The sequence below is a fragment of the Rhinoderma darwinii genome, chromosome 3 (assembly GCF_050947455.1).
Source record: "Rhinoderma darwinii isolate aRhiDar2 chromosome 3, aRhiDar2.hap1, whole genome shotgun sequence".
NCBI lineage: Eukaryota > Metazoa > Chordata > Amphibia > Anura > Rhinodermatidae > Rhinoderma > Rhinoderma darwinii.
The window spans coordinates 351,890,599-351,914,400 of record NC_134689.1 but is presented as its reverse complement, the minus strand read 5'-3'; the positions used below and the strand labels follow the sequence as shown (position 1 = coordinate 351,914,400).

General features: G+C 44.2%; 1 protein-coding gene across 3 annotated transcripts in view; it reads right to left on the bottom strand.

Annotated features, from left to right (window-relative positions):
• NFU1 (NFU1 iron-sulfur cluster scaffold) overlaps nucleotides 1-634 on the bottom strand; it is a 63,404-nt gene extending 62,770 nt beyond the window's left edge. Inside the window, exon 1 of one of the 3 annotated variants that reach the window (XM_075858530.1) lies at nucleotides 528-634. In XM_075858530.1, the coding sequence (XP_075714645.1) occupies nucleotides 528-580 (53 nt within the window). In that variant the 5' untranslated portion in view covers nucleotides 581-634. Of the gene's footprint in view, nucleotides 1-326; nucleotides 426-527 lie in introns of those variants that run through there. The other 2 variants (XM_075858531.1, XM_075858532.1) reach the window with 2 other exon arrangements.
• Nucleotides 635-23,802: the final 23,168 nt, after the last annotated feature.

The following is a 23,802-nucleotide window of genomic DNA, read 5'->3' as shown; positions in this document are numbered from 1 at the left end:
GAAGGTCAAACGAGCCCAAATCTACTTTATAGTTATTTATAGTACATCTATATTATAAAAGTTTTTTTAGGCACCATATTTTGCTCAAAAGTTGCCCTTTTAAGTGTAATATAAAGAGGTTCTCCACTTTTAGGACACATTGATTTCAAAGAACGCTGTGCGAGGGTTAATTTCAGTGAACATCCTCAAATGATCAACTTGCTGCTAAGAAAACTGAACAAGTGATGTCCACAGCAGATGTGGTGACCCAGCGTCCTGAAGGACAGGTCTGTCTAGTTTTAATGAAATAGCGGCATAACTAGTTGCTAGTCAATAATCAGGGAAACCTGGGTGACAACTACACAGGAGCGATCATGGTGGTTTAAGAAAACCGGCGCATTCCTATCTGTTGTCGTTGCTCCACTACGTCTCGGCGTTTGACGCTTTCCGGCAGCTGCAACTCCTCTAACCAGGCAGCGCACTGAACACATAAACCAGTTTTATATAACAGGAAGAAGGAGCCCGAAATATACATAAAAATCACCTACCGCCCTCCTAAATGCGCAGCGCAACACAGAAATCTGCCTATGGGCGCCGCCATCTTTGTTGTCCTTCCAGCAGGTCCCAGAATAAAGCTGCCCCTGATAATGCCTGCCTGATTATGCCTACGTGCATGGAAATGGTCAGCGACCTACGGCATTGTTTTACAGCCGGCAGAGGTTGCTGTGATTTATAGTCCCACAACCGCTGGAGAGGACAGTAGTGAAAGTCCTATATAAATAATTATGCATGGTCTGCGTTACCCAGTGAGATATTACACGTCACTGATAGAAAATGCAAAAGTTACATAGGGGTAGATTTATAAAATGAAAACTGGCCTTGTTGCCCACAACCACCAATCAGAACTCAGCTTTAATTTATTTGACTTGTTTGATAAAATGCAAGCTGTGCTGTAATTAGTTGCCATGGGCAGCAATGCCAGATTTCATGTTAGACCGTTTTCACGCATTGCGACTTTTGGGTCCTTTTGCACCTTTTCCAGAAAACTGGTAGAAAGGGTAAAGGGGTATTCCCATCAGAGACATTTATGACATATCCACAGTATATGGCATAAATGTCAGATAGATGCGGGTCCCATCTCTGGGACTCGCACCTATCTCTAGCATGGGCCCCCCTAAACCCTGTTCTACCTCTCTGTGTTGTGGCTGACGCGTGTGATTCCCGACCATGAATTACGGAAACGCTGTAGCTTACTGAGCTACGCTGTTTCCGTAAGTCCCATAGAACTGAATGGTAGTTATGGAAACCGCGTTGCTCGCGTTGCTCGCATGCTACGCTGCTTCTGTAACTGCCATTCACTACTATAGGAGTTTCGGAAGCAACATAGCTCAACAAGCTACGCTGTTTCCGTAATTCATGGTTGGAAATCACACGCATCAGCCATAAAACTTGAGCAGCAGAACAGGGTTCAGGGGGCACTATTCTATAGATAGGTGCGGGTCCCAGAGGTGGGACCAGGGCCAGCTCCAGGTTTATGTGGGCCCTTGGGCGATACAGACTTAGTAGGCCCCTTTGCGGGGGAACTCACGGCGGCAGTAAAATGGCAGAAAACCTTACTTTCTGCCCCATATAGATGTTATTCCCTGTTTATGCCCTCCTATAGAAGTTAGGCCCCCAGTTTGTACCCCCATAAATTTAGTGCCCTCTGTAGACAGTGCCACACCGCCCCCTCCTCCCTGGTAGCGCCACGTAGCCACCATCCCTGGTAGCGCCATGCAGCCACCCGCCCTGTAGGTAGCGCTTTTGGGGTACCCTCCAGGAGTGGAATCCCCAACCAGAGCATTGCCTACGCTCTGGCTGGGAATTCCGCTTCAGGAGAAACCCCTGACGTCACTGTCCATATATGGACAGTGTTGTAAGGGGCAACCCCAGAGCCACAGTCCCTGACATCACTGTTCATATATGAATAGTGATGTCCGGAGCAGAGCTGAAGTCCCGGGCAGAGCGCTAGAACCGTATCTTCTCCGGTACTCCGTCTCTGGGGATATCCATATACAATTAGTGATGTCAGGTGCAACCCCAGAGCCAAAGTCCTCTGCTCCTGACAACACTGTCCATATATGGACAGTCATGTCAGGGGCTTCCCCGGAGACAGTCCCAGAGCAGAGTCGGTTCTAGCGCTCTGCCTAGGGCGCCTTCTCTCCTCCTGACATTACTGTTCATATATGGACAGTAATGTCAGTGGCTTCCCTAGAGACGGAGTCCCGGAGTAGAGCAGCTAGCGCCCTGTCTGGGACTCCTCTCCTCTTGACATCACTGTCCATATATGGACAGTGATGCCGTAACAACATATCTACAGGATATGTCTTAAATGTCAAATAGATGCGGGTCTCATTCAAGGACGGTGCTGACGCCGGCCCTGGGTGGGACCCGTATTTATTTGGACATTTAAGACATATCCGATAGATATGTCAATAATGTCTCTGATGGGAAAACCCCTTTAATAAATTCCGCCCATTGTATTTACAATGTAGCACTTGGTTTTGCATAGTTTGTCCATGCAAGGTCAGCCTTTGTCCATGCAGGGTCAGCCTTCCTGACCGGAGCAACGCATCACCTGTCTGTACTAAAGGGGATGCTAATGGTCCTGATGAGCTTGCACCCCCCAATCCCACATTTGGTGCCTGAATCTATGAAAAGTCAGCTACATTAATGGGCTTATGGGCTACATTTTCCAACAGAAAAAAAATGTTCTGCTACGTAGCCCTATATGCGTTGCAGATTTTGGAGGGCAAATTTTTTCATAGACGTCAGTGGTATTTTAAATTCGGCACTGAAATCCGCAACATAAATCCAAAGCAAAAAATAGGCAGGAAACAGCGCTAAAAAAATGTTGCATGTTTAAGATTTTTTTTTTCAAATGTCATAATCATGCCTTTTCAGATGGTAGCTAAATATGTGGCTGTGTATGTTGTAGTTAGCTGGCAGTGGTGAAGATACAGCGGTGGTAGAGCTGCTCTACGAGGGAAAAGTCAGACGAAACCCATGACAAAACGTGCATGGGGAGAGTAATCCACATTTTAAAAAAAAAATCGTTCACTAAAACAGCACAAATGGCCAATGAGGTAAATTCTAGCCACAGCCAAAATCTGTCAAAACTGTAATGTGTAAGGGTATGTTCACACGATTAACAAAATACGTCTGAAAATACGGAGCTGTTTTAAAGGGAAAACAGCTCCTGATTTTCAGAAGTTTTTTGAGCAACTCGCGTTTTTCGTGGCGTTTTTGGAACGGTTTTCAATAGAGTCTATGAGAAAACTGCTCCAAAAACGTCCCAAGAAGAGTCCTGCACTTCTTTTGACGAGCAGTCATTTTACGCGCCGTATTTTGACAGCGACGCGTAAATTGACAGCTCGTCTGCACAGAACATCGTAAGACCCATTGCAAGCAATGGGCAGATGTAAAACGCCTCCATTATGTTTGAAAATAGGTCGTGTGCACATACCCTAAGGCCACATGCATACGACCCTTTGTATTTTGCAACCCGTAAACATTGGATGTTGTGTCCGTTTTCTGTGGTCTGCGTGTCATACATAGTTACATAGTTTGTACGGTTGAAAAAAGACACATGTCCATCAAGTTCAACCAAGGGATGGGAAAGGGGAAGTAAAAAATTTCTACACATAGGAGCTAATATTTTTTTGTTCTAGGAAATTATCTAAGCCTTTTTTAAAGTCATCTACTGTCCCTGCTGTGACCAGCTCCTGCGGTAGGCTATTCTATAGATTCACAGTTCTCACAGTAAAGAAGGCTTGTCGTCTCTGGAGGTTGAACCTTTCTTTTTCCAGACGGAGGGAGTGCCCCCTTGTTTTTTGAGGGGGTTTTACATGGAACAGGATTTCACCATATTTTTTATATAAGTTAATCATGTCCCCCCTTAGTCGTCTTTTTTCAAGGCTAAATAGGTTTAGTTCTTTTAATCTTTCCTCATAACTTAGATTCTCCATGTCCCTTATTAGCTTCGTTGCTCTTCTTTGTATTTTTTCTAACTCCAGGGCATCCTTTCTATGAACTGGAGACCAGAACTGAATTGCATATTCTAGATGAGGCCTCACTAATGCTTTGTAAAGTGGTAATATTACATCCCTGTCCCGCGAGTCCATGCCTCTTTTGATACACGACAGTATGTTGCTGGCCTTTGAAGCAGCTGATTGACACTGCATGCTGTTATTTAGTTTATGATTTACAAGTACACCCAGATCCTTCTCAACAAGTGACTCCCCCAGTGTAGCTCCCCCTAGGACATATGATGCATGAAGGTTGTTCGTACCCAGGTGCATAACTTTACATTTATCTACATTGAACTTCATTTGCCAAGTGGACGCTCAAACACTCAGTGTGTTTAAATCCGCTTGCAATTCACAAACATCTTCCATAGTCTGAACTATATTACATAGCTTGGTGTCATCTGCAAAAATAGAAATAGTGCTATTATTCCCATCCTCTATATCATTAATAAATAAGTTGAATAATAGTGGTCCCAGCACTGAACCCTGCGGTACACCACTTATAACCGGTGACCATTCAGAGTAGGAATCATTGACCACAACTCTCTGGATACGGTCCTTGAGCCAATTCTCAATCCAATTACAAACTATACTTTCTAAACCTATAGTCCTTAATTTACCCATTAGACGTCTATGGGGGACAGTGTCAAATACCTTTGCAAAGTCCAAAAACACTATATCCACAGCGGCCCCTCTGTCTAAGCTTCTGCTTACCTCTTCATAAAAACAAATCAGGTTGGTTTGACAGCTTCTGTCCTTTGTAAAACCGTGCTGGCTGTCACTTATAATACTATTTATTGTCACATAATTCTGTATATAGTCCCTCAATAGCCCCTCAAACATTTTCCCCACAATTGATGTTAAGCTTACTGGTCTATAATTACCCAACGAAGACCTAGAGCCCTTTTTAAAAATAGGCACCACATTTGCCCTGCGCCAGTCCCTTGGCACTATACCAGTCATGAGAGAATCTCTAAATATTATGAAGAGGGGGACAGAAATAACTGAACTAAGCTCATTAAGAACTCTAGGGTGTAACCCATCTGGTCCCGGGGCCTTGTGTACGTTTATTTTATTTAATTTAGCTTGCACCATATCTACATTCATCCAATTCAGTATATCAACTGATATATTAACAGCATTGGCACAAGCTACATCAGCTGCTCTTTCTTCTGTTGTATATACAGAGCGGAAGAACCCATTTACTAACTCTGCCTTCTCTTGATCCCCTGTGACCAACTCCCCATTACCACTATCTAAGGGTCCTACATGTTCAGACCTTGGCTTTTTTGCATTTATATGCTTGAATAATTTTTGGGGATTTGTTTTACTATCCTTGGCCACCTGCCTTTCATTTTGTATTTTTGCTGATTTTATTACCTTTTTACAGATTTTATTAAGGTCTTTATATTTTACAAAGGCTACAGCTGTACCCTTAGATTTGTATTTTTTAAATGCCCTTTTTTTGTCATGTATTGCCCTTTTTACAGAAGGTGTAAGCCATGTGGGGTTTAATTTTAGTAGTTTATACTTGTTACCTATAGGAATAAACGTTGCACTATAATTACCCAAAGTAGATTTGAAAATCTCCCCTTTATCATTTGTCCCATTATTTAACATTAGTTCTTCCCAGTCTATATCCTGAATTGCAGCCCTCATCCTGGGGAAATTGGCCTTCTTAAAATTAAGTGTTTTTGCCCTCCCAGCCTGTGTTTGTTTTTTACAGTATAGGTAAAATATAACTATATTGTGATCACTGCTACCGAGGTTTTCACGAACATTGACATTCCCAACAAGCTCTGCATTATTAGAAATGACCAGATCCAACAGAGCTTCACCTCTAGTCGGGTCTTCACCAAACTGGCCCATAAAATTTTCCTGCAACAGGTTGAGGAAATGTCTCCCCTTTGCAGTTGAAGCCGAACCATGACACCAATTAATATCCCGGTAATTAAAATCTCCCATTATCACAACAGTACCCGCCTGTGCAGTCCGCTCCATCTGTTTATATATTTGACCTACTATCTCTTCAGTTATATTGGGGGGTCTATAGATTACACCAAAAGTAATTTTTTCAGTGTTTACCTCCCTTTGTAATTCCACGCACAAGGTTTCAACCTCCTCACAGTCTTCACCCACTATTGTCTCATTCACACTCACCTTCATATCGCTTCTCACATACAGACAAACACCACCACCTTTCCTATTTGCCCTGTCTTTCCAAAACAGTGTAAAACCCTGTAGATTTACAGCCCAGCCATGGGAAGAGTCCAGCCATGTTTCAGCAACACTAACTATATATATATTTTCTTCCAGTATCAAGGCCTCCAGCTCCCCCATTTTGCTTACTAGACTTCTGGCATTTGTGAACATACACTTTAACTTGCCTTTAAATGTTTCACTTTCAGTATCAGAAATTTGATTATTTGACATTATTTGGGCTTTTTTATTTTCACTGCTGTTTTGTAATGAAGGGATCTCCTTATCTTGATGCCTAGTCCTCTCCCCACCATCTGTTTCTCCCCCCACCAATATAGTCTGACCCCTCTCTAACCTAACTACCCCTTTATTTTCTACATTGGCCTCCCTCCTCAGCCCTAGTTTAACTCCTTAGTGACCACTAATACGCCTTTTCACGTGATTCACTAATGGGCTTTAGGCTAGGCTGACGCCTTTTCACGTCAGCCTAGTCTAAGTCCTGCACGGGTCTCCCGTGCAGGCAGGAGCCGGGGCTCTGCTGTCTGATGACAGCTGAGCTCCTGCTCCAACGCCCGCGATCGAAGTTTACTTCGATCGCGGCCGTTTAACCCGTTAAATGCCGCCGTCAATAGCGACCGCGGCATTTAACTTTGTTTACAGAGGGAGTGCGCTCCCTCTGTCACCCATCGGCGGCCCACGAATGAAATCACGGGTCTCCGATGGGATGTCATGGCAGCCGGGGGCTTGATAAAAGCCCCCAGGTCTGCCCTGGATATATTCCTGTTAGGACGTGCCTCCGGCGCGTCCTAACAGATTGCCTGTCAGATTTACACTGACAGGCAATAATGCTCTGGTATACGAAGTATACCAGAGCATTATAGCAGCGATCGGAATATCGCACAGTAAAGTCCCCTAGTGGGACTAATAAAATAAGTCATCAAAGTGAAATAAAGATTATTAATAAAAAGTACAGTAAAAAAATAAATAAAACCATTTTTTTCCATAAAAAGTGGTTTTATTTAGTAAAAGTGTAAAAAAAAAAAAAAAAAGTACACATATGTGGTATCGCCGCGACCGTAATCACTCCATTAATAAAGTTAATATGTAATTTAAACCGCAAAGTGAACACCGTAAAAAAAAACGCAAAAAACCATGGCGAAATTGCAATTTTTTTCCATTGCCCCCCAAAAAAGTCATAATAAAAATGAATCAATAAGTCCCATGTACCCCAAAACAGTACCATCCAAAACTACGTCTTGTCCCGCAGAAAACAAGCCCAAAAAATCACTATATTGATGGAAAAATAAAAAAATTACAGCTCTTGGAAAGCGACGATGCAAAAACAAATAATTTTAGTTCAAAAGTGTTTTTATTGTGCAAAAGTCGTAAAACATAAAAAAAACCTCTACATATGTGGTATCGCCGTAATCGTACCGACCCATAGAATAAAGGTAACATGTTATTTACGTCGCATAGTGAACGGCGTCAATTTAAAAACGCATAGAACAATGGCGGAATTTCAGGTTTTTTTTATAATCCCCCCCAAAAAGGTTAATAAAAGTTAATATAAAAATTATATGTACCCAAAAATGGTGCCATTAGAAAGCACAACTAATCCCGCAAAAAACAAGTCCTCATACAGCTATGTAGACGAAAAAATAAAAACGTTATAGCTCTTTGAATGCGACTATAGAAAAACTAATAAAATAGCTTGGTCATTAGGGCCTAAAATGGGCTGGTCACTAAGGGGTTAACTACTCCGCCACCCCAGCTAGAATTCTCTCCCCCAGCACAGCGGATCCCCTTCCATTTAGGTGCAAATCATCTGCAGAATACAGTTTGTACCCCAATGAAAAGTCAGCCCAGTGCTCTAGGAACCCAAAGCCTTCTCCTCTACACCAAGACTTAAAGAGGCTCTGTCACCAGATTTTGCAACCACTATCTCCTATTGCAGCAGATCGGCGCTGCAATGGAGATAAGAGTAATGTTTTTATTTTTAAAAAGCGAGCATTTTTGGCCAAGTTATGACCATTTTTGTATTTATGCAAATGAGGCTTGCTAAAGTCCAACTGGGCGTGTATTGTGTGTGTTACATCTGGGCGTGTTTACTTATTTTACTAGCTGGGCATTCTGACGAGAAGTATCATCCACTTCTCTTCAGAACGCCCAGCTTCTGGCAGTGCAGACACAGCGTGTTCTCGAGAGATCACGCTGTGTCGTCACTCACTTCCTGCCCCAGGTCCTGCATCGTGTCGGACGAGCGAGGACACATCGGCACCAGAGGCTACAGTTGATTCTGCAGCAGCATCGGCGTTTGCAGGTAAGTCGATGTAGCTACTTACCTGCAAACGCTGATGCTGCTGCAGAATCAACTGTAGCTTCTGGTGCCGATGTGGCCGACACGATGCAGGACCTGGGGCAGTTAGTGAGTGACGTCACAGCGTGATCTCTCGAGAACACGCTGTGTGGCTGCACTGCCAGAAGCTGGGTGTTAACGAACAGAAGTGGATGATGCTGATTCGTCAGCATCATACACTCCCATTCCTAACACCCAGCTAGTAAAAGAAGTAAAAACGCCCCGATGTACACACATAATACACGCCCAGTTGTACTTTTACTGTAAACACGCCCAGTTGTACTTTTGCAAGCCTCATTTGCATAAATACAAAAATGGTCATAACTTGGCCAAAAATGCTCGTTTAAAAAAAATAAAAACGTTACTGTAATCTACATTGCAGCGCCTATCTGCTGCAATAGCAGATAGGGGTTGCAAAATCTGGTGACAGAGCCTCTTTAAGCCATGCATTTAACTCCCTGAGCTCCCGCTGTCTTTCCTGTGATGCGCATGGCGCAGGCAGTATTCCTGAGAATACAACCTTGGAGGTCCTTCCCTTCAGCTTGTAGCCTAGTTCTTTAAAATTATTGTTAAGGCTCCTCCACCTACAATTTATTGTGTCGTTGGTACCGACATGGACCACAACAGCTGGATCATCACCAGCCCCTCCCAGTCATTTATCCACCCATTCCACCACATGCCGAACCCTGGCACCAGGGAGACAGTAAACCATTCGGTTGAGGCGGTCTTGGCGTCAAATTATTCTATCCGTCTTCCGGATTATAGAATCCCCTACAACTATCAATTGTCTGGTCTTACCTTCATTACCACCCGCCGACTAATAGCTGGGCTGTTCTCCCGGCTGTTAGGGAGATCAGTATCCACTAGGGCTGCCATTTCTGAGACCGACACCCTCGCATCATCACCCAACTTGGAAATTTTGCTTGGAATGTCAGAAACCGGATTGGCCTTCCTTATCTTTGACCCCTTTCTACTAACCCTAACTACATTAACCCAGCTACTTACCTGATCCTGCTCACCTATGTCTTCACCCTCCAGTTCTAACCCGCTAACTGCATGCTCCGTGAGCAGCAAGCTCAGCTCAAGATTGTCTATCTTCCTCAGTGATGCATTCTGCTCCTCCAGATCTCTAATGGGAGCTTCCAGGTGACGAACATGCTCACATCTGTCACAGAGGTATTCACCCTGGAACTCCGGCTCCAGTCGTGCATACATATGGCAAACTGTGCACTGAAGAAAACCTCCAATCTTGTTATCCATTATCCAAGTTACAACAAAACAGCGAACAATTGTCAAAGTAAAAGAAAAGAAGAGGAGTACTTACAGGGGCCTTTACTCCTCTTTAAAACTCCGGTTTTAAAACTCCACTTATATCCCAAGCCACTTAAACCACCAAGCTCAGAAAGAGCCAGTGTGTCTTCCATATCCATTCTGTATGTTCCATTGGTTTGACTTGAATGGTTGAGACATAAAACAACGGTCGTGTGCATGGTACCTAAAAGGGCGTGTTTTTACTTTTTACCAACTGGGCGTTGTACAGAGGAGTGTGTGACGCTGACCAACCAGTGACCAATCAGTAACCAATCAGCATCATACACTTCTCATTGTTCCAGCCCAGCTTCTTTCACTGCACAATCACGCTGGAACAATGAGAAGTGTATGACGCTGATAGGTCAGCTGATTGGTCAGCATCACACACTTCTCTCCACAATGCCCAGTTGGTAAAAACTAAAAACACGCCCAGTTGTCTATTAAGAAACTAATTCGCATAAATCTAAAATTGCTCATAACTTGCTCAAAAATGATCGTTTTTCAAAATAAAAACCACTGTTATCTACATTACAGCGCCAACCAGATTATGTAGGAGACAGGGCATTTATAATCTGGTGACAGAGCCTCTTTAAGGACATGGACTAGTTGGTACGTTCAGGACGCAGCCCCATTTTTCAAATCTGACGTGTCACTTTATGTGGTAATATCTTCGGAATGCTTTTACCTATCCAAGCGATTCTGAGATTGTTTTCTCGCGACACATTCTACTTTAAGTTAGTGGTAAAATTTTGTCAATACATTCGGTATTTTATTGTGAAAAACACCAAAATTTTGCGAAATAGTGCAAAAATTGGCATTTTCTACATTTAAATGTATCTGCTTGTAAGACAGATCGTAATACTGCACAAAATAAATCCTAATTAACATTTCCCATATGTCTACCTTAGATTGGTATTGTTTTTTGAACATCCTTTTATTTTTCTAGGATGTTACAAGGCTTAGAACTTTAGCAGAAATTTCTCACATTTTCAAGAAAATTTCAAAAGGCTATTTTTACAGAGATGAGTTCAGTTGTGAAGTGGTTTTGAGGCGCCCATACAATGCAAATCCCCATAAATCACCCGATTTTAAAATCTGAACCCCTCAAAGTATTTAAAATAGCATTTAGGAAGTTTAATAACCCTTTAGGCATTTCACAAGAATTACAGCAAAGTAGGGATGAAATTTACAAATGTAATTTTTTTTGCAGAAATTCATTTTTAATCCTTTTTTTTTCTGTAACACAGAAGGTTTTACCAGAGAAACGCAGCTCAATATTTATTGCCCACATTCTGCAGTTTTTAGAAATATATCACGTGGCCCTAGTGTGCTAATTAACTGAAACGCAGACCTCAGAAGCAAAGGAGCACCTAGAGGATTTTGGGGCCTTCTTTTTACTCGAATATATTTTAGGCACCATGTCCGGTTTGAAGAGGTCTTGTGATACCAAAACAGTGAAAACACCCCCAAAAAGACACCATTTGGCTAACTACACCCCTCAAGGAATTTGTCAAGGGGTATAGTGAGCATTTTGACCCCACAATTTTTTGCTGAATTTAGTGGAATGAAGCCGTGAAAATGAAAATCTACATTTATTCCAATAAAACGTAGAAATTTTCAATATTTACAAGGCACAAAAGGAGAAAAAACTCCCCAACATTTGAAAAGCAATTTCTCCTGATTACGGCAATACCCCATATGTGGTAATAAACTGCTGTATGGACACACGGCAGGGCTTAGAATGGAAGGATCACCATTTGGCTTTTTGAGCTCAAGTTTTGCTGCAATGATTTTCGGGTGCCATGTCGCATTAGCAAAGCCCCTGAGGGACCAAACTACACCCCTAAAGGAATTTATCAAGGGGTATAGTGAACATTTTGACACCACAGTTTTCTGCTTTAGTGGAATGAAGCCGTGAAAATGAAAATCTACATTTTTTTCCAATAAAACGTAGAAATTGTAACTTTTTACAAGGCATAAAGGAGAAAAAAAACTGCCTAACATTTGAAAAGCAATTTCTCCCAATTACAGCAATAACCCATATGTGGTGATAAACTGCTGTTTGGACACACGGCAGGGATTAGAAAGGAAGGAGCACCATTTGGCTGTAACATCCACGGCCCATCGTTCTGACTTACATTTTGATGGCCGCGGCCATGGATATGCGAGTTCTCGGCGGCATTTCCCTCCTGGGAGATGCTGGCACTCACTTCGTGCTTCAAAGACTGTCTCCCGCAGTGCGCGCCCGCCCGCGCGTGCACATCCTTAAAGGTCCAGTGCGCGAACTATTGCAGGAGATCTGCAATCAGTCCAGAATGCCGCTCTGCCCTCTTAATCATTGCCAGAGCATTGTTGTGTACCTAAAGTTTGTCTTGCAAATGGTCTCCTAGTGTTTTCCAGTTCCCAGTGTTATCCGTTCCTGATGCCTGTACTCTGTATCCTGTGCTACCGTGCGCCTGTGCCGTCTACTATATTATGCAAATGTTATTTTTCGCTGATTTTCCTAAATAGTCTATGCAAATGACAGTCAGTATAATCTTCAAGCCATCAACCGTTGGAGTATAATGCGAATTTTATTGAACAAATCTCCTAATGATAACAGATTTTTTTTTAGAAGTAAAAAACTCAAAATGCACTGTTTCAAATTATTATGCACAACAGAGATCAAAACATTTTAAAGGTTGTAAAGAGAACTAAAATGGTAATTTGTTGAATTTGCAGCATCAGGAGGTCATATTTACAGAAATCAAAAGCTCTTTCAATCAAAAAAAACTTAGCAGGCCAAGTTACATGTTAACATAGGACCCCTTCTTTGATATCACCTTCACAATTCTTGCATCCATTGAATTTGTGAGTATTTGGACAGTTGAATTGCTTGAATATCTTTGCAGGATGTCAGAATAGCCTCCCAGAGCTTCTGTTTTGATGTGAACTGCCTCCCACCCTCATAGATATTTTGCTTGAGGATGCTCCAAAGGTTCTCAATAGGGTTGAGGTCAGGGGAACATGGGGGCCACACCATGAGTTTCTCTCCTTTTATGCCCATAGCAGCCAATGACACAGAGGTATTCTTTGCAGCATGAGATGGTGCATTGTCATGCATGAACATAATTTTGCTACGGAAGGCACGGTTCTTCTTTTTGTACCACGGAAGAAAGTGGTCAGTCATAAACTCTACGTACTTTGCAGAGGTCATTTTCACACCGCCAGGAACCCTAAAGGGGCCTACCAGCTCTCTCCCCATGATTCCAGCCCAAAACATGACTCCGCCACCTCCTTGCTGACGTTGCAGCCTTGTTGGGACATGGTGGCCATTCACCAACCATCCACTACTCCATCCATCTGGACCATCCAGGGTTGCACGGCACTCACCAGTAAACAACACGGTTTGAAAATTAGTCTTCATGTATTTCTGAGCCCACTGCAACCTTTTCTGCTTGTGAGCATTGTTTAGGGGTGGCCGAATAATAGCTTTATGCACACTTGCAAACCTCTGGAGGATCCTACACCTTGAGGTTCGCGGGACTCCAGAGGCACCAGCGGCTTCAAATACCTGTTTGCTGCTTTGCAATGGCATTTTAGCAGCTGCTCTCTTAATCCTATTCATTTGTCTGGCAGAAACCTTCCTCATTATGCCTCTATCTGAACGAACCAGTCTGTGCTCTGAATCAGCCGCAAATCTTTTCACAGTACGATGATCACGCTTACGTTTTCTTGAAATATCCAATGTTTTCATACCTTGTCCAAGGTATTGCACTATTTCACGCTTTTCGGCAGCAGAGAGATCCTTTTTCTTTCCCATATTGCTTGAAACCTGTGGCCTGCTTAATAATGTGGAACGTCCTTCTTAAGTAGTTTTCCTTTGATTGGGCACACCAGGCAAACTAATTATCACAGGCGTCTGAGATTGATTACAATAATCCAAAGAGCCCTAAGACACAATACCATCCATGAGTTTAATTGAAAAACTAATAATTAAATGTTTATGACACTTAAATCCAATGTGCATAATAATTTGGAACACGGTGTAGAGTTGAAGTGGAGCTGTGTGTTGTGCTGCATCTACTGTGTTACACCCACCGGTGTCTACCTGCTGCCGGAGCCTTATCTTAACCCTGAATCACCGCTACTGTCTACATTGCCACAGGTACGCTCAGGCCATGGATCATGCTGGTCAATTCAAAGGTCTGTCATCCTCCCAAGCCATGCAGGCGGACCTGCAGGATCGGCAAGCACGACAGGATCAACTTCTTGTGGCAGTAGATTCCATGGCACAGCAGCTTGGGGCGCTAGCTGCTTCCTTCTCTGTTCCTGTTCAAGTTACTGCGATTGAACCTTCTGCTACTAGTCCTGGCAGCTCTGGTTCTGATCCTTGGTTCTTGCTGCCACTGCCACCTCGTTTCCATGGAGAGGCAAGCGTGTGCAGGGGATTTCTTAACCAGTGTCATATCCACTTCACCCTGCTCGCCAGAGCATTTCCTTCAGACGGAGCCAGGATTGCCTTCATTATCTCCTTATGTGCCGGCAAGGCTCTGGCTTGGGCGAACCCAATCTGGGAACGACAGGGACCCGAGACCCAAGACTTCCAGGGGTTCGTGCAGTTATTTTGTACGGTGTTCGAGGAGCCTGGACGAGTCTCGTCGGCAGCCACTGCTATGCTGAACCTTTGCCAGGGGGACACCTCCGTGGGCGAGTACACCATCCAGTTCCGGACCCTGGCAGGAGAACTGTCCTGGAACAATGAGGCGTTGGTAGCTTCCTTCTGGCATGGTCTATCACCCGAGATCAAGGACGAACTTGCTGCCCGGGATCTACCATCTACCTTGGACAACCTGATCCTACTTGCCACTCGAGTGGACATAAGGCTCAAGGAAAGATCTCAAGAGGTTCGACAAGAGAGACGGCTTCCTAGACTGGCACCCAACTTCCAGCAACCCCTCTTGCCTGCTTCTACTGCTCCACCCAAGGTTCCTATGCAGGTGGACCGGATTAAACTGTCAGTCTAAGAGAAGCAGGGCAGGCACACATCTGGACTCTGCCTATATTGCGGCCTCGCTGGCCATGTCACGCGTCTGTGTCCCCAGAAGCCAAAAAACCCAGACGCCTAGGATTGGTTGGAGAGACAACCCTGGGCGATACAGCATTTAATAGAGAACTCTCCTCCAAACGGTTCATTCCTGTGACCATAGTCGTTGGCGAGAGTCCCCATCCAGTCTCTGCCTACCCAGACTCTGGCTCTGCAGCCAATTTTATCTGCCAAGACCTTGTGGATCTTCTTCAGTTGCCCACTGTTCTGCTGTTAAGGCCGTTGATCGTTGCCTCGGTAGATGGACTGCCGTTGCCTGACCCAATTTTGTGAGTGACCAAGCCGTTGAGGCTTCAAGTGGGAGCCCTTTACTCTGAGCGCATCTCCCTGTTTGTCCTGCCCAAGGCCGTCAACACCGTGCTGCTGGGTTTGCCTTGGCTCGTCTACATGCCCCTGTCCTGGATTGGAACTCTGGTGAAGTTCTCCAGTGGGGTCCCAAGTGTCTCAACTGCTGTCTGGGGCATATCCATCCACCTCAGTCTCCTACACATCAGTCATTGGCAGGGTTGCCTCATTGTTACTCTCTGTTCTCAGACGTCTTCGACAAGAGGGAAGCAAAGACGTTGCCACCACATTGAGCGTATGATTGTCCTATCGACTTGGTTCCTGATTTGTCCCTTCCTCGCGATAGAGTATACCCTCTCTCATTACCTGAAACCCAGTCTATGTCGGCCTACATTAAGGAGAATCTGGAGAGGGGCTTCATACATAAATCCTCATCCCCGGCCGGAGCCGGGTTTTTCTTTGTCAAGAAAAAGGATGGATCCCTCCGACCATGCATTGACTACCGGGGCCTCAACCAGATCATGGTGAAGAACAGGTACCCATTGCCTTTGATGTTGGAACGGTTTGATCACATACGAGGGGCAAAATTATTCTAAACTAGACCTGCGGGGGGGCTACAATCTAATCCGGATTCGTCAGGGTGACGAGTGGAAGACTGCATTTAATAGACGTGATGGTCACTACGAATACCTAGTCATGCCCTTCGGCCTGTGTAACACCCCCGCGGTGTTTCAAGAATTTGTCACTAACATTTTTCGTGATCTCCTCTATGTCTGTGTTGTGGTGTATCTCGATGACATTTTGATTTTTTCCCCAGATCCTGTAACTCAGAGTCATGTCCGCCAGCTTTTGCTTAGATTAAGGGAGAATCATCTTTATGCCAAGCTGGAGAAGTGCAGGTTTGAAAAAAATTCTCTACCCTTCCTGGGCTATAGCATCTCTGATCACTTCCTCAAAATGGACCCGGAGAAGGTAAAGGCTGTCCTAGAATGGCCACGCCCCCAAGGCTTAAGGGCCATACGCCGCTTCCTGGGATTCGCCAACTTCTACCGGCTGTTCATTCCTAACTTTTCTTCATTGACGGCTCCCATCTCTACCCTCACCAAAAAGGGAATGAATGCCATGGTGTGGACTCCGGAAGCAGAAGCCGCATTTAAAACCTTAAAAAAGGCCTTCACGTCAGCCTCTATTCTTCATTACCCTGATGTATCCCTACAGTTTTCGTTAAAGGTGGACGCTTCCTCTGTTGGTGCACCTTTGTTCCAGAGAGGTTCGAAAGGCAAGACTGTGGTTTTCTCCCGCAGAGCGCAACTACTCGATTGGGGATTGGGAGTTACTGGCCATCAAGCTGGCCCTGCAGGAGTGGAGACACCTACTAGAAGGCGCAGCTCATCCTATCCTGGTCTTCACGGACCACAAGAACCTGACCTATCTTCAGACGGCTCAGCGGATGAATCCTCATCAAGTCAGGTGGTCGCTGTTCTTTGCTCAGTTCCGGTTCGAACTCCACTGCTGACAAGAATGTGAGGGCCGATGCCTTGTCTGGGTCGTTTGAGACAGAGGACACTGTGGAGTCCCCACAGATTATTGATCCTTCCTGCATCTTCTCTGTCAACCCTCTGCAAGTTAGAGACATTCCTCCGGGAAGGACTTTTGTACGTCTGGCAGACAGAAGAAGAATCCTTCGCTGGGGTCACAGTTCCAAGCTGGCAGATCACGCGGGTGCCCGTAAGACCCGAGACCTATTTACCCATCAGTTCTGGTGGGCCATGCTGCCCAAAGATGTCCTGGACTTTGTCTCCTCCTGTACGGTATGCGCAGCAAATAAAGTTGCCCACTCCAGACCAGCTGGTCTGCTCCAACTGCTGCCTGTGCCCAATGCCCCCTGGCAACATATTGCAATGGACTTCGTCACAGATCTGCCTCTCTCTGCTGGATGCAGTGTGGTCTGTGTGGTGGTGGATCGATTTTGCAAAATGGCTCATTTTGTTCCCCTGACTGGCCTGCCTTCTGCTGCTCGACTGGCTGATCTCTTCGTTCAACACATCAGCCGTCTGCACAGCTTGCATTTGCATATTGTATTGGATCGAGGGGTCCAGTTCACCTCTAAGTTCTGTAGAGCACTCTGCGGTCTCCTCGGTGTAAAGTTGGACTTTTCCTCGGCCTACCATCCCCAGTCCAATGGTCAAGTCGAGAGGGTTAACCAGATTATTGAGAACTATCTGCGGCACTTCGTCTGCAGGAGGCATGATCACTGGGTGCAGCTGCTCCCGTGGGCTGAGTTCTCCTATAATAACCATACTAGTGAGTCCACCACCTCCAGTCCGTTCTTCATCGTCTACGGCCAACATCCTCGAATACCTCTTCCTGTCTCTACTATGTCCCAGGTGCATTGAATAGAACACAAGAAAAAAAGGAGTCGATAACTATTGAAATATAAATTGCCAAAGGCATAGAAAAATACAAATTTTGGACAATACAAAATACATGGTTTAAAACGGACTACAAATCGAAAAAACTGTATATCTCCAAATATATAGGAGGAGAAGTAGGATCACAATAATTATGCGTAAATGCACAGACGAGAAGGTTTCTCCAGCGAAAAATATGTCAGTCACTCTAAGACAGTTTAAATATAAATATACGGCAAGAACCAAAATATACATATATTCATGTCCGGTACTCTATCATGTCACCAAAAAGGTGAGTCTTATAGCAGATAGTGGAGAATACCAACAGTGGTAGATAAAGATAGTCTTCATTCACCCACATTCGCTATATTTAAGAGACATTGAATATTCAGCTCAGCCTGTCTGAATCTCAGACGGGAGTAAACAGGGTTACAGAGTGTAAATGGCATAACAAGTATTAGAAGTGAAGCCTACATGGTTACTAACCCATATGGTTCCTCAGATGCATTAACTCCCAGGTATGGAGAGACCCCAACGCGCGTTTCGCGTGGATGGCTTTTTCAAGGTGATGTCCCAGGTGCATGCAGCCGACTCTACCTTCGGGTCTGTTGCCATGTCTGCAGAAAATCCCTGATCTTCTATTCTGCTGGCGGTGGACGGCATGAAGAGAAAGGCAGACACTAGAAGACAAGAGCCTCCCCAGTTTCTTCCAGGTGCGAAGGTCTGGCTGTCTTCCAGGAATATCCGGCTGAGGGTGACGTCTTGCAAATTTGCTCCCAGGTTCCTCGGACCCTTTGAGATTCTGCTACACATTAACCCTGTGTCTTACAAACTTCAGTTGCCTCCTACCCTCAAGATCCCTAACTCCTTCCATGTCTCCCTGCTGAAGCCCGTCTGTGGGCGGGGCCTAATAGGCTATTGTTACGTGGCAGACAAGGACGCCATTATTAGGCCTCCGGATGCCATAGCAAGGATCAGCATCGTCACGATCACGTCGGGTCGATGCTGATCGCTACAAACCACTAAGATGCCGCGATCGCTTTTGATCACAGCATATAAGTGGTTAATGGCAGGGATCGGAGCTAGCTCCATTCCTTGCCATATCAGCACGGTGTCAGCTGTAACATACAGATGACACAAGCGGCTGATGTCGCAGGCTCAGCTTCTGAGCCTACGCCATTTTGTTACTGTGGCAGGTCGCCTTTTTGGCCCCCGCCTCTGGGCGGGACTTAGCAGGCATCCGTTCTAGGCAGACAGGAGGCAATTGTTAGGCTTCCGGTCTGCCGGAGCAGTCATCGGAACGCCGCAATTTCATTGCAGAGTTCCGATCTGCTTGTAAACACCATAGATGAAGCGCTCGGGTTTGAGGGCTGCATCTAAGGGGTTAATCGGCCAGATCGGTGGCTAGCTCCGGTCCTGGCCTTGAAGCAGTGATAGCTTTAAGCTATCACTGCTTTAAAACGGTCTGCAGACACAGTACCCTGTTAGGCTGGGTTCACACGACCTATTTTCAGGCGTAAACGAGGCGTATTATGCCTCGATTTACGCCTGAAAATAGGGCTACAATACGTTGGCAAACATCTGCCCATTCATTTGAATGGGTTTGCCGACGTACTGTGCAGACGACCTCAAATTTACGCATCGTCGTTTGACAGCTGTCAAACGACGACGAGTAAAAATACAGCCACGTCAAAAGAAGTGCAGGACACTTCTTTCAGACGTAATTTGAGCCGTTCTTCATTGAACTCAATGAAGCACAGCTCAAAATTTACGGCTGTCAGAGAAGCCTCGCAAAATGCGAGGAGGAGCATTTACGACTGAAACGAGGCACCCGTTTTCTCTTGAAATCAGTCTGTCTTTTCAGACGTAAAAGCCACTGAAATGCGTTGCGGATTTTGGTGTGGATGTAGCCACGGACTTTACTTTTTGCATAACAATTAATGTCATCCGAGGCATTTTTGCAACAGATCGGGCCTGGTCAGTTGCCTGCGGACCCAGTTGTTTTAATTATTTTGGTTCCCAATTTGATGGCAAATTTTACATTGACACATTTTGAACACGTTATGTGATTAAGCATTGCTTCTAGAGAATAACATCTCCGACATACCTGCTGGATGGTGCGGTGGCATGCGGGGTCCCTGTGGCTCTATAGTACAGAGCCACAGGGGACTCTGTGTCACCATAAGTCATCTTGCACTCTTCTGGATCCTTTTTATATGTTAACATTTGATGGCTTGGAGTTAGCAGCCTCATATGGAGGGAAATTTGTTCTTTAGGCAAAAACAAAGGTCCTCTTACACCGGCCAAAATTTTGGCCGATGCAACGAGCGCTGATCAATGAGACAGCTTGTTGATCGGCGCTCGTTTCTCAGATCGCTCGTCCCCATACACCACTATCATGTCGGAAGCGTCTCCCTGTTTACACAGGGAGATGTGGTCAAAAACTAAAATATTTGCTTTTTTAAAACGATACGATCAGATGATGAACGAGTGTTTGCTTGTTAATCTGCTGATGGCTGCACTGTTTACAAAGGGCAATTATCGGCAATGAGCATTCGATGAATGCTCGTTTGCCCAATAATTGGCCAGTGTTAAAGGGCCTCAAAGTGGTTTTTCCACGAGGGACGTTTATAACATATCCACAGGATATGTCATAAATGTCAGATAGATACGGGTTCCACAACTATTTCTAGAACGGGGGCCACTAAACCCCGTTCTACCTTTTTCTGCCATCACCGACTCCCGGCCACTTCCTGACTTTATGGTCGGGAGTTACGAAAACAGTGTAGCTCGCTGAGCTACACTGTTTTCCTAACTCCCATAGTAGTGAATAGCAGTTACAGAAGCAGCGTAGCATGCGAGCTACGCTGTTTCCGTAACTACCATTCAGTTCTATGGGGCTTACGAAAACAGGGTAGCTCAGCGAGCTACGCTGTTTTCACCTTCATGGTCGGAAATCAGCCGACACACACACACAAAGGTAGAACAGGGTTTAGGGGCCCCGTTCTAGAGATAGGTGCGGGCCCCAGAGGTGGGACCCGCATCTATCGGACAGTTATGACATATCATAAATGTCCCTTGTGGGAAAACCCCTTTAAAAAAAATAGAGAATCTTCCAGATGACTAGATTATTTTTTTATATTGGTGCCAATTTTTTGATCAGAACAAAAGATCCATTGTCCGAGATGAAGAATCCTGCTCGGAGATACTGAGGCGGATTCAATCTAAACCTGGCTAAATAATTTCCTTTACTGAAGTAATGGACAGAAATCTGGAGTAGTTAATGCCTACTGTAAATGTTTTTTATTCTTTCAGAAATCGCGATCTGGAGCATTTTGTCCTGAGCCTTTATAGGATTGATAAAGTTAATTTATCTGCAATAGGTTTTGACATATTGAAAAGGGGTTTTCCAGGATTTTTATTTGATGCCCTACCTACCTTTAAGGCCCTTTTACATGGACCAATGACCTGGCAAAAAAACCATTTACCGTATATTTCAGACTATAAGACTCCCCTGACTATAAGACGCACCCAGGTTTTAGACAACAGAACATTGTAAAAGAAGTAAAATAGAAAAAATTTTCCTAAGAAAAAACTATTGGTTAAAAAAAAAAAAATTTGCTTGGATTCACCACATTCTGAAAGCCATGACTTATATTTTTCCATTGTTTGAGCGGTGTGAGGGCTTAGTTTTTATTAGCACCATTTTTTTGGTACATACGATTTTTTTTAATGACTTTTTATTTCATTCTTTTTAGCGCTATGGTGACCAAAAGACAATGATTCTGGGGTTTTAAATTTATTTTTTTTAAACCGTTGACAGTGTGAGTCAAATAATGCTATATTGTAATAGTTTTCGACTTTTACGGACGCATCGATACCAATTTTTTTTTTTTTAACATTGTGCTTGGGGAAAAAAAAATGGAAACATTTTTTTTTTTGTAACTTTTAAAAAAAATGTACACTCCTGAAAATGTATCTTTTTTTTTTTTTGTTTACACATTTTATTAGTTCCCCTAGGGGACCTGAACCAGCGATCATTAGATCGCTTGTACAATACACTGCAATATATGGATGAGTTACGGAAGCAGCGTAACTCGCTGAGCTACGCTGTTTCCGTAACTCCCATAGCAGTGAATGGCAATTACAGAAGCAGCGTAGCATGCTACGCTGTTTGCGTAAATACTATTCAGTTCTATGGGAGTTACGGAAACTGCGTAGCTCAACATGTTACGCTGTTTCCGCAACTCGACCATGTAACCAGGAAGTGGCCGGAAGACAGCGGAGCCCGGTAAGATAGAACAGGGTCTAGGGAGCACCTTTCTAGAGATAGATGTCAGGTCCGTATTTCACACCGAATAACCACCTCTGTAAATTGAAAGCTGAAGGCATGCCTGGAGAGAAGTACACCACACAGAGTAATGTTGGTAGACATCCCCCTCCGTCAACCAGGAGGAAGACTGAAACTTTATTCAGAACAAAGAAACGCAGAAAAAGACACATGCCCCTCCCTAGAGACGTGGGACTTGCTTAAGTCCCATTGGCTCCTCAGCTGTAAATTCTCCTGTACATTCTTCTGCACACTCCTCTTTGCATTCCAGGGGGCAGTGTCTTGAATAGGCGTGTTATGCAGGCTCTTTGTGCCCCATGAATCCAATCTCTTTGTGTAATATACTGAATATATATATATATATATATATATATATATATATATATATATAAGGATAATATTTTTCAAACAATATACATGGTAATGATCCCTGACAGTCCCCCCTAAAAATATTATTATTCTATCCCTGAGTCTTGCCTATCAACCTACCACTGACCACTCGAACCAGGCGGGTAGGGGTTTTGGATTTCTTCACCAGCTTGAGACGAGCTACTCCTGATGAGTGACCCCCCCTTTGTACCTGGACTTCCAAGGTGTCGGAGTGGTCCTAACTTTCCCTATTCTCCTCTGGATACAGGATGGTTGTCTTGATATAATCTACAAACGGCTGCTGGTTGTAATATATATATATATAATTAATCTGGTCTACATTTTTATTAATGGTAATAATTGTCGCACTGTCACTTACTGTCCTAATAGGACTTTACCCCTGCAGATATAACAGGTCATGGGCAGCACAGTGACCTTCACCTCACACCTTCACATAAAACTCCTCAGATTGTAATTTGCAGCACCGTGGCATATTTACACACATTATAATTATAAACCTCAGACATTATAAACAATAGGGCCTCAACTAATAACATAATGCTATCACCAATCACATGCTATTACCCTCAGGTTTCGGGTCCCATCAGTTCATTGCCAGTCCTGTACACCATCGTCCCCTTCTTCTCCTGTCTTCTGCTCTTCACTGACTGTCACCCTCAGGGTAACCCACACAATTGTGGAGTCAGACTACGTTGGTGTCCAGTGGGGGAGTTATTATTACCCCCTCCTAGCCACTTACTTATTAAAACACTTGATACTGCTGACGGATTCACTCAGGTCTTTGGTCTTTACTTTGATCTTTGCTGATGTCATCAGGACTTGGTTTGGTCCTTCTCATCTGTCCGACACCGTCTCCTTTAGTTTACGTCACCAGGCTGTACAATAGCATCTCATGCTGTGAGCCTGGGGTGAGATCCCACGTAGGCGGATTAGTGGAGTTGTATTGTGTCTACCACAAACCCTCCGCATCTGTACTCTTCCTCTGGCAAGTTACTTGTCTGGGCGGCCGCTTAGAATGGTGACACTGCCGTCAGTTCATGACAAACGCGTTGTATTGGCTCAGGCTGCGCCTGCCGCATCTCAGTGATGGAGTTCATCGTGTTAAAAGTCTTTTAGTTCATATTTACTGGCACTTGCTGGGGACCCCCAACTCTTGTCAATTGTTAAAATAAATACTAATCTGGTGATAACATCATCCGCATACACTATAAACGTTGTTCTAAGTACATACAATAATGTCAGGCCCTTAAATGACATCAAACACCTATATATATATATATATATATATATATATATATATATATATGGAAAAACTTCTCTGTTACAATGGACAGTGCACCTAGAATATGTGTGATTACTGGGTACATTTCATTTGCACTTGGTGATAC